Source organism: Nipponia nippon, unplaced genomic scaffold (assembly GCF_047370975.1).
Source record: "Nipponia nippon isolate SJK-2023a ecotype South Korea unplaced genomic scaffold, ASM4737097v1 scaffold_38, whole genome shotgun sequence".
In the NCBI taxonomy this organism is placed as follows: Eukaryota; Metazoa; Chordata; class Aves; order Pelecaniformes; family Threskiornithidae; genus Nipponia; species Nipponia nippon.
In genome coordinates, this window is record NW_028262356.1 from 1,422,787 (window position 1) to 1,439,383 (window position 16,597).

At 49.8% G+C, this 16,597-nt stretch overlaps 2 protein-coding genes across 4 annotated transcripts in view; one reads left to right on the forward strand and one right to left on the reverse strand.

Moving 5' to 3' along the window:
- Positions 1 to 16,597, reverse strand: part of LOC104022629 (uncharacterized) — a 132,768-nt gene that overhangs the window by 105,219 nt on the left and 10,952 nt on the right. Inside the window, 3 exon segments of the mRNA XM_087772937.1 lie at positions 12,374 to 12,688; positions 14,703 to 15,026; positions 15,815 to 16,138. Of these exon segments, the coding sequence (XP_087629063.1) occupies positions 12,374 to 12,688; positions 14,703 to 15,026; positions 15,815 to 16,138 (963 nt within the window).
- Positions 2,730 to 10,415, forward strand: LOC148053676 (scavenger receptor cysteine-rich domain-containing group B protein-like). Of its 3 annotated transcripts, none has more exons than XM_087773051.1 (7): positions 2,730 to 2,860; positions 5,426 to 5,452; positions 6,554 to 6,883; positions 7,279 to 7,608; positions 8,029 to 8,358; positions 8,909 to 9,238; positions 10,157 to 10,415. In XM_087773051.1, the coding sequence occupies exons 1-7, from the start codon at positions 2,830 to 2,832 to the stop codon at positions 10,189 to 10,191; spliced, it is 1,413 nt and encodes a 470-aa protein (XP_087629177.1). In that variant the 5' UTR covers positions 2,730 to 2,829; the 3' UTR covers positions 10,192 to 10,415. The 3 variants fall into 3 exon arrangements, with proteins under 3 accessions (XP_087629177.1, XP_087629179.1, XP_087629176.1); XM_087773053.1 differs by having other exon boundaries at positions 2,767 to 2,860; positions 6,557 to 6,883; XM_087773050.1 differs by lacking the exon at positions 2,730 to 2,860 and having other exon boundaries at positions 5,386 to 5,452.

Here is a 16,597-nt window from a genome sequence, read left to right on the forward strand (position 1 = left end):
ACCCTCATGCACAGTCAGTTGCTCCAAGCCTCCCTACGTGGTCAAAATTACACTTTGATCCACTTGGATCTTAAGAGAAGGAATGAATAAATGAATGAACAAGAGAGAGAGGAAGAAAGAGAGGAGGAGAAGTATAAAGGATGAAAGGAAGGGAAGGTGGAAGGAAGAGAGGAAGGAAGAGGGAACAAGGGAGGGAAGAAGCTGGGGGGAAGGAAAGAACTCTGGTGAATTTTAGAAGATTCAGTCTAAATTCAGTTCCTGGAAGAACATTGAGCACAAAGCCAATATTTCTATTTGTAGCCACCTAGAAGATAACGAATACAGGTTTGTTGGGATTAACTATCAAGTAATCGACTGTACAAATACAAACCAGGAATTACTGGCCAGACTCCCCACAAGCGGGAAGAACCCAAGGATCAGTATCAAAGCACAACAGGCTGTGGCTCAACAACCTGTGGGTATTGCGAAAAAAGCAAACCTCACCTGAGATGTCTGGAACAGGGGGTCCTCCCATGTACGAGATGTCTGTGTGACCGTTGTCTTTTCCCAGGAGTGCTGAGGGCTCTGCTGCACATCAGCGGCTGGGTGTGTGCCTCAGCTTTCAAGAAGGGTGTTGGCCAACTGTTGGCCTGCTGGAGAGTGGCCAGAAGGGAGGCAGTAACAGCTATCTAAGCATAGAAAACAGGACAGAGATGGAGAGACTGAAAATGTCCTCAGTGAGCAAAACTGAAGACTAGCAAACAGATGAGAACAGTCTTCAAATGCTAAGATACAGAGCTCATCTATATTCTCTCCTACAAAGAAAGGCTGAGAGAGTTGGGGTTGTTCAGCCTGGCAAAGAGAAGGCTCCGGGGAGACCTTATTACAGCCTTTCAATACTTAAAGGGGGTTATAAGAAAGATGAAGGCAAACTGTTTATTAGGACCTGTTGATAGGACAAGAGGTAATGGTTTTAAACTAAAAGAGGGTAGATTCAGATTAGGTATAAGGAAGAACTTTTTTACGGTGACAGTGGTGAAACACTGGCACAGGTTGCCCAGGGGAAGTGGTAGATGCCCCATGCCTGGAAACACTCAAGGTCAGGTTGAAAGGGGCTCTGAGCAAGCTGATCTAGTTGAAGATGTCCCTGCTCATTGCAGGGGGGTTGGACTGGGTGACTTTTAAAGGTCACTTCCAACCCAAACTATTCTACGATTCTATGATTCATCTGCTCTCAGTTGGATGCAATGCTCTCCTCCGCCACACACAGCCTTGATACCGAATTTAATATGGACCTGACTTGAACTTGGACGGATGCATGTCTTTGGGAAGGCCATGGTCCTTGGTAGCCTGAGACTTATATTTATTCAGGCCTGCTTTTTTTGGCCCATCACCTTCACCTTTCATCTGCTGGACCAGCTGTTGCAAGGAAAAGACTTGCTATCCCTACGCTCATTCACCTTGCCTGTAAGTTGTCACCCACTCCTACCCTCCATTTGTGCCAGGGACGCTCTCTCCTTGTCAGTCATCTCCAGAGGTTATCTTCACACTCTTCCTTGGCATGGGGAAGACAAAGGAGGTGCTGCAAGTAGTCTCTGGGTTGTAGAGTCTAAGCAGAGGAGTACCTCAGAGCTGCACAAACTCGTCTGTCCAACGCAGACTCCCTGGGATGAAAGATATTCCTGTGTGTCTTCAGCAGTAAAGCATTTCTTGTGTGTTCAGCTGAGCTATTTTTCACCCACCTGTATTCCTAGAGATGATGCTGAGCGATGGTCCTGTGGGCCAAACTTGCCCAGATAGCTAGTGCAAATGCAAAGAGGGGGTCGAGGATTTTGCTGAGTGGTGGGGCATACAGTCCAATTTTCGTAGCGTCACATCACCTTCCTTTCAGGATATCCTCCTCCTCCTCAGCCAGCCCTGGGTGATCTTCCCCCTTAGACATCTCCGGTACGGGCGTCTGAGTCCGACACCTAACTGCAACCACCTCCTAGGAGTGCTTGATGATACCTGCTGAGCATTCAAGGTATGCAAATGCATTTTCCAGATTTATAAGTTGGCATGAGGTAGATCCCACCCACGGTAGCAGCATCAGCATATCCCTGCAGCATCATTTCCCTGCTCGGCCATGTAACTATCTGGGTGATTCAGCCTTGTAGGGGACCTGGGAGCCTGGCTCCGCTGTCCAGGGACAGAGCATCCTGCCGCTTGCACATCTGGCTTTGTCAAGACTGGGAGGAGGTCTCACGCCAACTGAAAAATTAACTGGATTGTGAACAAACACAAACCTTGCAACCAAATTTCATGAAGACTTCCCGCCTCTTGGGACAAACATGGGAGAAAAACTGGAAAAAACTTCCACTTTTGGAAGACACTGTTTTCAGCAGTGGGAAAAGTTTTTTTACATCTTCTTGTGCTGCATTAGCGGCATGGGATCATACCCATTTTCCCAGCTAAGCCTGGGCACTGATGCCCTATCCCTGCAGCTGCCTGAAGCCAGTCCTGGAAGGCAACTTGCAAAACCTTGTCTCCTCTCATCCCTGCCACTGATGGTCCAGAACTGGCTGTCCTGAGAGGACTTGTTTGCTCAGCAGATTCTCGAAACAGCCCAGTTTCACAATCCTGCAGCTTACGTGATGCTCGTGGCACAAGAGTCACTTCCTGGCAGAGGCTTGGCTTTTCGTACTTGCTGAGCACCTGCCACGGGACACAGAGGGAGGTTTTGGGGATGGAGGGGAGGAGCCGTGACAAGGGGGACTTCTCAAATAGCCAGTCCCTTGGGTGCATGTCCTGCCTCCTCCCTGCCCTGCTCTCCTGTGGAGACAACGAGCACACAGTATCTTTGCTACCAACATGAGGCTTGGCCTCCTGGCATGTCTCTGGGGTAAGTGAGGTGGGATTTTTTTTCTCTTTGCTTTTGCCTTGGCATCTCTTTGCCAATGGTTCTCCTCTTCCACTATTGCTTCTTCTACAGTCCATAGCACAAAGCAAATGGGACGTTGCGAGGAACTGAAATGCAATTGGTGGTATTTGATCCATATCTGATAGCTGAATGTGGACACTTAGATCCCCTCAGATGTCACTAGACAGCCACAGGTGGACAGCTGGATGCTGCCCCACCGTGGCACAAATACCTAGACACATTGAGAAGTGTCTCATTCGGAAACTGAATCCCAGCCCTCGAGAGCAAAGACAGCAGCACACAAGGTGGGGTTCCCTGCCCCTCTTCCTCTGCTGTGGGTTCCTAGCCTGTGTGGGTTCATAGAATCATAGAACGGTCTGAGTTGGTAGGGACCTTTAAAGGTCATCTAGTCCAACCTCCCTGCAATGAGCAGGGACATCTTCAACTAGATCAGGTTGCTCAGAGCCCCGTCCAACCTGACCTTGAGTGTTTCTAGGGATGGGGCATCCACAACCTCTCTGGGCAACCTGTGCCAGTGTTTCACCATCCTCATCATAAAAAATTTCTTCCTTATATCTTCCTTTGTTCCCATGCATCAGGGATGAGACCAGACCTGGTGGCAAAGGGCAGAGGCACTGAGCATGCTCGGTGGCTACGGTATGTGGGTAGGCTCTTCAGGCTCCCAAGATGATATATTATCTGAATGCAACTGGAATTTACAGAGAAGGGGGATAACCATTAGACATCTCAACCCATAAACCTTAGAAGTAGCTAAAAATAAAAAAAGGCAGATGGAAAAAAGACTTACCTGGGCAATAACGCTAATGCTTGTCCTGGTGTCAGCAGTTCTGCCCTTGCCTGAAGCTGTTGGTCAATGCTTGGGATCTTGCCAGGCTGCTGCATTTAGGAGCAGAAATTGTTTGTGTTGAGCTCTTCTTTGCTGTTGACCTTCTACAGTGGACACAAAGTCCCCTTCTCCTGAGTTTCCAGGTGTCGTGGTTTAACCCCAGCCAGCAACTAAGCACCACGCAGCTGCTCGCTCATTCCCCACCAGTGGGATGGGGGAGAGAATCGGAAGGGTAAAAGGGAGAAAACTCGTGGGTTGAGATAAGAACAGTTTAATAATTGAAGTAAAATAAATTAGAACAGTTAAATAGGCAAAGCAAAAACCGTGCACACAAACAAAGCAACACAAGGAATTCATTCCCTCCTTCCCATGGGCAGGGAGGTGTTCAGCCATCCCCAGGAAAGCAGGGCTCCATCACGCATAACAGTTACTTGGGAAGACAAACACCATCACTCCCAATGTCCCCCCCTTCCTTCTTCTTCCCCCAGCTTATATACTGAGCATGACATCACATGGTATGGAATAGCCCTTGGGCCAGTTTGGGTCAGCCCCCCTGGCTGTGCCCCCTCCCAGCTTCTTGTGCACCCGGCAGAGCAGGGGAAGCTGAAAAATCCTTGACCAGTGTGAGCGCCACTTAGCACCTATTTAGCAACACTAAGCACTACTTAGCAAGAACCAAAGCATCAGTGTATCATCGACATTGTTCTCATCCTAAACCCAAAACACAGCCCCATACCGGCTACCAAGACGAAAATTAACTCTATCCCAGCTGAAACCAGGACACCAAGAAAAACAGATCCTGGCAAGTTTTTTGTCAGGCTTTCCCTCCCAGGGTTTGCCTCGACCTCTAGTTAATCCTCAGGGAAATCTTCTGAATGGGAATAACCTCTTTGCACAAATCTCCAGACACATTCCACCTTGAAGATGCTTCTTTGCACAACACCATTAGCAGGCCCATAGCCGTTCCTGTGGCATTTCATTGCTGCCATTAATGACTGCAGGACTGAGAGCAGTCCTGGGGTTAAATAATAATTCCGACATGGCAATGTTTCTTCATGGTCTGGTCCTGACTGCAAGGAAAAAGTAAAAATGCCACGCTGCTTGCAACTCATCACATTTTCAGCAGTTTCATTCAGCGGTGTACCTCTTGCGTGGCTGTTGATAAGAGCTGGGTGTCACATCCAGAGTCTCTAGGCAGAGACGAGCACCTCCAACCCCAATTTGACCATCTCCTCAGACACCAGCCCTAGGATGAGATTGGCATGCATCAGCCATGACTCAGCTCTTTCCACTGGCTGTCACAGGAGCCTAGATAATCTAATCTAATCTAATCTAATCTAATCTAATCTAATCTAATCTAATCTGTCTGGACACTGACTTTCAGGTGCCTGAATCTGGATGAGAGGAATCTGTTATGCTATTTTCACATTATCTGCCCAAACCATTTTTTTTTTTTTTCCAGCAGACTTTTTCTTCGGTTTTCTCTCTTTATCTGATCTCTGTATCAAGAAAGTCCTGTGGACATGCACGAGGATAGGCAAAGCCCATTGACAGCTGCGTTTGGGAGACAGAGAACGATGATGGGCTCTAACAGAGCTCAGAGAGTTTTGTCTCTTGCCCAATGTTTTGCTGTCCTGAATCTCCACGCTCTGCAGAGCTCATGAGACTCAGACTAACATCCTATATTTCTTCTGTTTCAGCTTCCCTTGCAGGAGTCCTACTGGCAGGTCAGTATTTGTAGCAGAGAGTGGAGTGTGAGTCAGCACACACAGCTATCATAAAATGTCATGCAGAATGATGCTATGTCTGATCTGGAGATTTAAATATGCTGCTCGGGGCCAAGAGACCTTGGTCTGAAACCTGTTTCTGTGGCCAATGATCTTCTCTCTGTAAACCACATTCTCCTGATTAGCTGATTGAGAAGACCTGACTCTACCTCCTGTATGCTCTGTGAGGTGCAGCTGGTACCTGCTGGAGATCTCTGGGTGAAAGGAGCAGTACCGATCCAAAATATTATCAAAACAGCTGCTCATTTTAGCAAAGTTAAACCAGAAGTTGGGAGAGCCTCGATGTTGACGACTGATCTTCATGAGACGGAGGAATGCCTGGTGTCCCCTTGGCTCCATGAGCCAGTGTGGAGGTGCTTCAGGGTTTCAGACCCTGGCACTTTTCAGTCCCTGAATTTCTCCCACTACAGCACCCCAGATCTGTGCAAAGGGACAACGGTATCCAGAGAGATTTGGCTCTTGATACTAGGGTGGCAGTGTTGTAATTGGAGGGTTGGCAACTGGAACCAGGTTTTGAGAGGGATTGTGTGTCCTGGTGGTTTCAATGGCAGGAACAGGACTGAGTAGGTCCTTTCCACTCCCGAGCGCTGACTGTAGGTCCACAACAGCACTCAGCAATCATGGCCAACAGCTGAGCAAACCCAACCCTTCCCTTGGGGAATGGGTAGAACTGTCTCAGTTCTCTCCTCCCTGCTTCTAGTCCTTGTGGCAGCATTTGTTGGGAGACACTGGCCTTAACTATGGGGAAACTTACCTAGAACCTCAATGCTGGGGTAGGTTCTGGGGGGCTACACCTCTGCCTTTACAGCTGAAAATGAACCCTGTGATTTATATCTCAAAACAGACTTACAGTCCCACAAACACCTACAGCTTTTGGCCATTCCCAGCTCAAAACCCGGTTCCCAACCACCAAGGATTTGGAATGCTAGAATACCCTGCGCTTTTCTTCCTCCTGGTTTGGCAATAGCGACAGCCTCACTGGGGAGGAAGAGCCCTCTTTCTCATTCCCTATCTTCACCCTGGGGTGTCTGCTCTCTCCAGAAGATGTAGACACAACCAGACTTGAGATCCGCCTGGTGGATGGTGCCAATCAGTGCTCTGGGAGAGTTGAGGTGCTTCACAACGACGTCTGGGGGACCGTCTGTGATGACCAGTGGGATTTACGGGAGGCAAAGGTTGTGTGCCGTCAGCTGGGCTGTGGGACAGCGGTATCGGCCCCTCGGGAGTCTAAATACGGGGAAGGAAAAGGCCAAATCTGGCTGAGCAATGTAAACTGCAAAGGGACAGAAGCGTCCCTTGCCGAATGCGAGGCGAAGCCGTGGGGAGACAACATCTGCAACCACGTGGAAGATGCCAGCGTGGAGTGCTCAGGTAACTCCCAGGTGTTTTCTGCTTTGTGCCACATTGGCCCTTCTGCCTCAAATAAGCCAGGGTGCAATTTCTGACCCATCCAGAATGACTTTGATCAGCTCCAACTTCCTACCCCATTTGACCCAGAGAAGTTGCATCACAACTCCTGGACCTGGAACAACCTGCAGAGCTGGGAGAGGACATAGATAGTCCCCTCCCTCCCCTGACGGCCTCCATGCTGATATTATTTTCCCTTTAACTTTTCTTCCCAAGCCAGAAGTTAGGAAGGGAGCCTTTGACAGGCATTTGGGATGAGCAGAGACAGTTTTGGTGCATCATGGGAGATTCTGCTTTCTCCAGGTGACCAGGGGCACAGAGACTTGTCCCAAAACTTCTCCCTCATTTGATTTTTGCAGGAACAGAAATACCTGAGCCCGGGCCAATCCGGCTGGTGGGAGGCCCGAACCGATGTGCTGGGAGGGTTGAGGTACTTCATGAAGAACAGTGGGGCAGCGTGTGCCATGACGACTGGGATCTAAATGATGCCCAAGTTGTGTGCAAGCAACTGGGCTGTGGGGATGCAGTGCTGGCCCCCACTGGAGCCAAGTTTGGACGAGGATTTGACACCATCTGGCTGGATGATGTGAACTGCACAGGGGTGGAAGCTGCTCTCTCTGAGTGCCCAGCAAGGCCATGGGGGGAGCACAATTGTTACCATGGGGAAGATGCCAGCGCAGTTTGTTCAGGTAATCCTTCCATTCTCCCACTTTTGCCAGCCATGTGTTAGGATGTCCTCACAGTCAACGTGGGCACAACCTTGGACAGGAACAAGGCCTTCCTACAGAGCACTCCCCTACTGAGTTGGTGCTAACTTAAGAGTCCTGCTGGTGGCCTGGGGTCCTTATGTGATGAAAGAGGGCTTCAGTCTGGGAGGTTCTCTCCTCTCTGCTCACTGAGGTGCTCTGTGGTCATTTTTCTTCAGCTCAGGCTTGAGGTTAAAAGACTGCATTGTCCTTCTTGCTTGGACAGTTGCATGTCGTATGCGGAGAAAGCTATGGAGGAGAGGCTGCTGTGGGCAGGGCAGGGAAGAGGGAAGAGGCTTGGGGAAGAGGGGGGACAAACACCAATGCACGGTCTGAGCACGCGCTCTCTGGATGTGTCTGCAGACTCGGGGATCACCGTCTCCACTACAGTTCGCCTGGTGGGTGGCCCCAACCGCTGCTCTGGGAGAGTCGAGGTGCTTCACAACGACGTCTGGGGGACCGTCTGTGATGACCAGTGGGATTTACGGGAGGCAAAGGTTGTGTGCCGTCAGCTGGGCTGTGGGACGGCGCTATCAGCCCTTCCAGCGTCAAAATACGGGGAAGGGAAGGGCCAGATCTGGCTGAGCGATGTGAACTGCACAGGAACAGAAGCATCCCTCACCGAATGTGAGGCAAAGCCGTGGGGAGACAACATCTGCAACCACGTGGAAGATGCCAGCGTGGAGTGCTCAGGTAACCCCCTCCATCTCCCATCCTGCATGTACTGGCAGTAGGATGGGCAGATCCCACCGCACATATGACCCCTGCCTGATTCAGGGCTGGTCCCGAGCCCCAGTGGAGCTCTGTGGATGTCTGCTGGTGGGAACAAGAGACAAATGCAGCTGATTAACTCATCCCATCATTGGGTGCAGTGCTTGCCCAATGACCCAGGGGGGACACATAGATGTAGCTGAGCCAGGGGCAGCATTAAATCCTCTCCTAACTGAGACTGCTCTGGTACCTTTCCCACCTCTGGGCTGCAGAGTGATTAGCATCAGCAGACTCCTTGAAGCAGACACACAGTAGAGCGTGCAGCCATCCATGAAGACCAGGAAAGCTTTCTCCTGCTCTTTTTCCACAGCCCCTCTCCCTGTCTTCCTTCCAACCCCAGAGAAGCCCAGCCCTTGCCATATTGCCAGTGTGCTCAGAGACACCCGAGCCTCTGCCGAGCAGGCAAGATTTCCACAGGTGGTGGGGTGCGTAGGACGCTCCCTTAACATTTATTTTCTGGGCATTGGTGCAGAGGTGGACATTCCTGAGGAGGGGCCAGTCCGGCTCGTGGATGGCCCGAACAAGTGTGCTGGGAGAGTCGAGGTGCTCCATGAGAACCGGTGGGGCAGTGTGTGTGACGACCACTGGGACATGAAGGACGCCAAGGTGGTGTGCAAGCAGGTGGGCTGCGGGTCACCACTGTCGGCTCTGGGAGGTGCCCGCTATGGGCGAGGGCCAGACGTCATCTGGCTGGACGATGTCGAATGCAATGGGACGGAAGAGAGCATCTTTGACTGTCAGGCCAGGCCATGGGGTGAACACAACTGCTATCACGGAGAGGACGCTGATGTTGTTTGTGCAGGTAACTACCCATCACCGTGGCATCTGAAGTGATGTGGGGACAGGGTCAAACACTTCTAGCAGAGCCAGCAGGCTGGACTGCAGGGTACAGAGGGGAAATCACAGGGCAGGAAGGCTCCCCCCAGCTCAGGATAATGCTGGTGGAGGCAGGGAAATGGATACAGCAGGGAGCTGTAAGGAATATAGAGCATCTGTTTAGGATGGATGTGGTGGGACCAGCTGGTGGGAGAGGAGCATCAGCAGACTAGAGGCAAACACACCAGTGACAGTCAGACTATGGGATGGATCCTGCTAGGGGGATGCTGACAAGGGGGTTTTGTATAGGGCAAGGCTCCCAAAGGGCAGAAAGAGGGAAGGTAGGGCAGTTTCTGGGGCAGAAGGTAACAACAAGCACCTGTGGGGGCAACAGTGTCTGGGGCAAGATGCCTCTGTATCAGCACATCATCAATACTAAGTAAATGTTTGAGTTGGACTCTCTGAAGCTCTTGGGAGCTGAGTTCCTGACTTCTCTTGCCCTATTTCTTGGGAGAGAAGCTTAGACAGGCCCTGCATGGGTGAAGGGAGGAATCCTTGGGAGTCTTTGGCTGGTTTCATTACGGAGGAGCAGGGCTGTAGGAGCTTGGATTTCACCTGGGTGCTGCACAGGGTGCTGTCAAGACCATGTGCTGCAGTCCTCTGGATCAAGCAGTGCGTTGTGCATCAGGGTCAGAGTCTGCGCTTCATGCAGTCCTGTCCTGGCTCCCACAGGGCCCTGTTCAAAGCTCAGGTGTTGGGCTCCCAACAGCCTCAAATATATGGGTATAACCCAACCTGCAGACCTTCTTCAGGAGCAGAGTCCTTGTCACTTCTAGCAGGCAATTCTGGTGTCAGACAGTTCCTGGGAGCAGATTTTGCTTTACCTTCCTCCCTTTCTCTGCAGTTAACAAGAACCTGGAGGAGCCAGAAGCACCGTGAGTGCCCCACTGGACCATGCTCATCTTGCCACAGGAAGATGGGCCAGCAAGATTCAGCTGAGAAGGCGAAGGGCAGGGATGTTGCAGAACCATCAGTGTGCCATAACGGGATCCAGGATTTGGCAAAACCGTTCTCTCTCATCCTTTGAAGGATCTACAAACTTGGTTATAATTGCACTGATGGAAAACCCAGCTTAACACATTATTCCTACTGAAAAGCAAACATCACAAAGTATCAATAAAGTTCCCCTAAAACTGAACATCTGTTCAGCTGTCTCATAAATTGCTTGTGGACCTCTGTTGCCTGAGCACCTATCTGGCAAGGACCTGTTGGTCCAATATGATGAATATTTATACCAATGGTATGACAGCATACCATTTCTCAGGTCTGCAGAGAAACATTTGCCTCTGCTACCATTCAGACGAGTAACAAGGGCAGCCATAAGAGCCTTGGGAAGGGTATTGAACATTGCACAACACAAGCTTACCTCTGAAGGTTTGTCTGTCACTCCTTAAGGGGGGAACTGGGGAACTGCTCCCCATAGGGAACAATTCACTCCTGTTCCTCCTTCACTTTTCCCACAGACCGAAGCTGGCACTTTCTAAGTGCATAATTTCCCATTTCAGGGATGTCCAATCAAGACAGCCTCCAACAGAATTTTTTTGTGATTTGTTGCTTTCCAAAAAGCAATGTGCTTTGTGCCTCTCGCCACAACATGAATACTTTAATGCCAACGAAGCAAAGAGCAAAGGTCTTTAGCTCAATATTGATATTGGGTGTCTCCGTGTTTGTTGGCCAACTCAAGCTAGTTTTACAGGAAGGACAGATGTCTGGGTCCTCTCCCCCACCTCCCCCCAGACCAGTTTACCCCATTCCAAAGCAGGTCTAAAGCAGCTCAGATCATCATGCGTTTGGGAGGTGCCCTAGTTCAGTGTGGCTCTGGGGGGGCAGAAATGAGATGAAGCTGGTAGTGACCTGACCACAACACAGAGCATCACAGACTCACAGGAACAGGAAGTTCAGGTACACATCTGCATTTTTTTTTAAAACAGGAGGTGAGAAGAGGCACAGAAATGGTTTAAGGCTTGGAGGGAGTGTCTCAGAGGGCCACGAGGTTCAGCCTGTCTTTCTTACTTATGAGAGGGCAAGCTAGGTGAGGACTTCACTGCAGTAACTGAACACTTCTGGGGGAAGGGTGCTGGCTCCCCAGGGCTGTCCAAGTGCATACAGCAAGAGCCAACTGTTTATATACTGTATCCCTACCATCAGCACAAGACAACTTTTATGGATTAGAGGCAATATTAGCAGGAGAGGATGAACTGGCATGGGAACTGTATAACCTATTGGGCAGGGAAGGCATGCTAATGTGACATGTTGCAAGGATTCAAGTTGACTTCAAGTGCCCAACAGTGTTCTCCAAATATTCCCTCCACCCCTGAGAGAAGATGGCTGGAAACTTCTCTTGTGGCAGGAATTGTGGCCAGTGGGACCACGTGCAGGCATGCACAGAGGTACCCAAATTAGACACAACATCACCCAAAGCTCCTTCTACAGCCAGGGGAGTGAGAGTTGTCTGAGGTGATTCAGAGGGTAGCTGGGCTGTCTTGCCCCATGCAAGTGCCTCTCTGTCTTCATTAACTGAAGAGGTTCCCAGGGCAAAGATGCCCCTGATTTGGGCACGTCAGCTGGGTGCTTGCATTTGAATGCGATAGGTCTGAGTCTCAGTTGTTTGCTTCTGTACTGCATGCTCTTTGGACTTCAGAAATCACTTTTGTTTGGGTTAAATGAACGTCATACTCAGGTTGTCTGGCAATATCATCTCTCTTCTCCACTCTGGAATGTTTGTGAGGTTTAGATCCCACCTGGAAGGAAATGTATGCAATCCAGACCTGTAAAAGCAGCTCGATTAAGCCTGACAAGCCACTGACAGTTACTAGCATGCATGTATTTAGTGATATTTAAAAAAGGCAAATAGCAAAAATGAGCTGCCACATCGAGAGATGGGAATCATCCCTCAAAACACCAAGCTTCAACTCCACGCCTCCAACGTCACCCTGTGGTACTTGTCTAAAAGACAAGAGGGTTAGACTGGGAAAGGATAAACAGCCACCAGGCCCAAGATCCAGCCTAGAAGCTTAGTATTGACTAATGCCTAGTAGGATGGGACATGGATGAAGGTTACCTGAGCATACAATGCCCGCATCTTCTCCGTGATTACAGTTATGGACTCCCCAAGGCCTTGCCACACACTTGGAGAGGGCTGATTCTCTACCAGAGCATTTCACATCATCCAACCAGATACGGCCAAAACCTTGCCCAAAATAAGCTGAACCTGGGGCAGACATGGCCGTGCCACAGCCCAGCTGCTGGCACACCACTGCAGCATCACTCAAGTCCCAGCTGTCATCGCAGATCGTCCCCCACTGCTGGCTATGAAGCACCTCAACTCTCCCGGCACAACGAGTGGGGCCGTTCACCAGCCGGAGAGGAGGAACTTCTGGAGTACCTGCACAAAAAGCAACCGAAAAAAGTAAATGCACACAAACACACTGCACCTGAACCCTGCTGACACATTGTAAGGGATGAGTGCCAAGCAGGGTGTCCCATGGATGAACAACGGATGGCTAAAGAGGACGTTTTGGGTGTCCACTGAGGGTTACCCCAAAGTCTATGTGGCTCTGCACTGCCCACAGACTGGCAGAAATGTCCCAGTTAGGACTGGGAGTTGTATTTCAGTCTCCCAGCCAGTAAGACATGCTAATGCATCCCTTCCCAGCAGACATGTTTCAGATGGTTTGCTTGAATCACTGCTGACGCTACGGTGCCATGGGACCCTGTGCCTGCTCTGTATAAATAGCAATCTGTTGGGCTGAGCTCTGAAATAAAAATCTAATGTTATCTACAGACAAAACCTGTACAAAGGGAGCAATTCAGGAGCCTCCAATTAGGTGTCTCTTCTCATTTGAGATGTGCTGGGGCATTCTTGCCATCCTCCAGCTGTCATGTCGGAAGGGGGTGGGTCTCATAGCTCCAGGGTCGTATCAGCCAGCCCCATGGAGATGTCTGCATACTGTTAGGTGTCTTATATAGCGTTGGGTACCTATGTCCAGGAACCTGATGCATGCCCAAATAAACTGGTTCACTTATGTGAAGCTTCGTAATGTCCAGCAGTGAACAGACTGGCCAATGCCCTTATTGCTGAAACTTTCTTTTGGCCTTACACATTTTACTCCCGTTACTGCAATATTCACCATATGTGTTCTAGATAATTTGCTAGGAGAAACAGATTATGGTAATGTATATTAATAGACACACTTCCTTGAAAACTCTCATGGTAAAACCAGCTGAATTGGACAATAAATGTTCTCAAAAAGCATCAGCCAACCCTTTCCCACCCTGAAGCAGCATGCCAAATAAAATTAGTCAAAACGGGAGGTTAAAATTAGATTTTTAACAACAGGTCTGTCCTGTCCATAGGTGAGAACCCAGCACTGGTTGACAGCATTTGAACCAGCTCAGCAGCAGGCGTGTACTTTGCTACGTTCATGGTAGGGGAGATCACTCCTCTTGAAAGAGCATTGAGTTCTCCTGAATTTTCTCAAAGCTCTTCATGGTAGGAAGGAGGGACTCCAGGAAAGCTCTGCTAGCTTCTCACTCTGATATTCTAAAACCATAGGAAAGAATGGCTACACGTTGAGAAAACAGAATGCCTGCTTTTAAGGAAAATATTGGGATTGTTTAGGATTGCCCTGAAAGACTATTAGACTAGGTTTTCGAGCCTGGATAAAGACCTGCTGGTCTGACCTCATAGATGACCTCACTTTGAGCAGGAGGCTGGTGTAGAGACCTCCTGTGGTCCCTTCAAACTGAATTATCCCATGAGCCTCCCAATTGCTTTGACAAAGCAGGAGTTTTCTTCAGGACTGCAGATTGCAAGAGACACTGGAGAGAAAACTGAAAAAGCACTTAGATACAAGTGCTGTAAAGAGATGTTCAGTGGTTTCAGGTTTCTACAGTTCTCTATGAATCCTGAAATGGGACATTTTATTGCTTCTCATGATAGCGTGAAACAGACTTCGCAATCAGCCAGAGACCAAGACTTGCTGACAACACTGCTTAGGTTTACATGTGATCTTCATGTAAAAGTGTAGTCTGGGAGGTGACTCTGTCTATATGACACCACAAGCCTGAACCTCAGAAGGAATGGGATGTTTCTGGGACCTGTCCAGCCCTGGAAAAGTCTTGGAGCGTTCAGGAGCTGAGATACAAACCTTGATACAGCTATCAGTCTGGGGCTTGCTGATGGTAATTCCGTAATTCTGGATCAGACTCTGGTGACTGCTGGCCATGGCCAAGACCATGAGCATTGCATAAATTACACAAGAATGGGCTTATTGTTAATAGCACACACTAGGAGCAGCATGAGCTCAGAGAAGACCTTCCACCAAAGGTGAAAATCTTTCCTCCATGTTTCCCAACACCATTGAGACTGAGACACAGAGAAGCGTTACCTGAGCACACCACACCAGCATCTTCTCCATGCTTGCAGTTATGGGACCCCCAAGACTGGGCCCTACACTCAGAGAGGGCAGCTTCGTTCCCTGAGCAATTCACATTGTCCAGCCATATGGGGTCAGGCCCTTGCCCAAAATGAGCTGAACCAGGGGCTGACAGTGCTGCCCCACAGCCCAGCTGCCTGCACACAACGCTGGCTTCAGCTGTATCCCAGCCATCATCACACACGGTTCCCCACTGCTGCTCATGAAACACCTCGACTCTCCCAGTGCAATGATTCGGACCATTCACGAGCCGGATGGGAGCTGGTTCCTCAACACCTGGACCAAAACACAATTGCAAAGTGTTCAAGGAGCTTTGCACGCCTCAGACATCTGTGGAGGGGTCAAAAACCCCTCCTCACGGGGGCCTTGTGCCAAAAACCCCTTGTGGACATGGATGTTGATCACCAGAGCATGTGAACTTTGCTATGTAGATGTACCTGCAGCAGATTACTACTGGAGAGAGCTACAAGGAGCTGAACTCTTGGCTCAGGGCCTCATGGTAAGCTGCAGATGCTGCCAGTGCCATCACTGGCTACACAACACTCCCATTTTCTGCAGAGGTCAAGGATGGCCAGGGCAGCCTGTCCCCCTTGGTTTTCCTCCCCAAATCACCTTCCCAGGAATATTACCCAGCCACTGTGGCACAGGTTTCTCTGTCACGATGCTGTGCTGCTGTGATTTAGAGTGGAGAATGCCCTTTACCTCGTTACTTAACACAACCTTCCCGCACATCACCCATTGATGACACCCCACAGCACCTGGGCCTGTCTTGGCCCATACTGCAGATGGGATTTTAGCTACCTAAATACACATGCCCATTTTGGGAGCCAATTTATTCTGCCTGGTTTCCAGCTGCTGCTCCAGAGGAGCACCAGGTCCTCCCTCATATTCCCCAGCACAGTGCAGGTGTCTTGGATCCCCTAAGAAATCTAAAATACAACTGGATTCACTCCTGTATCTCACCTCAAAGCAACATCATGGTAAAATATGTCCCCCAGGGCCACAGCCAACTCTTCCTGAAACATAGCCCCCATTGCACCCCACATTACATGGCATAACAGTACCTGAGCAGACCACACCAGCATCTTCTCCGTGGTTACAGTTGTGGTCTCCCCAAGACCGTGCCTGGCAATCAGAGAGGGCAGCTTCAGCCCCTGCACAGTTCACATCATCCAGCCAAATTTGGCCAGTTCCTTGTCCAAACTGAGCGGAGCCAGGGACTGAGACTGCTGTTCCACAGCCCAGCTGCCTGCACACCACTTGGGCATCTGTCAAATCCCAGCTGTCGTCACAGACGGTCCCCCACTGCTGCTCATGAAACACCTCGACTCTTCCAGAGCAGAAATTCGAACTGTTCACTACTCGGATCGGTGCTGGTTCTGGAACACCTGAACCAAAAAGGTAAGACCAGGTAAGTTTTATTCTGGTAAACACGGTCCTGCTAGCCATGTCAGTAAACGCAGCGTGTATCCGTTAGCTTAGTACGATCTACAGGAACAAGCAGCATGGAGAAAGAAAGTTCAGTGCAGCTGTTTTCCCAAAAGTCAAGGAAAGGTGCTGTCCAAAACCAAGGACTTCTTTCCCCCTCTGTCTTTGACAAGAAAGATACCTGTGCCCAAACAGCACAACGCAATGGAGTTAGCAGACTTGATGCGGGACTCAAGGGAGATTGGCACCCTTCTGGCTCTGCAATTAGAGACTGGGTGGGACATCTCAGATGGCACTAGACACCTATGTTTAGGCAACTGATCCTCACTTTTACAACTCTGCTGAGGACCCTCGGTACCCTTTATAGTCAAATGAAGGAAATGAGCACTGTTGGGTTGCAACTTCTTGAATCTGCTTTG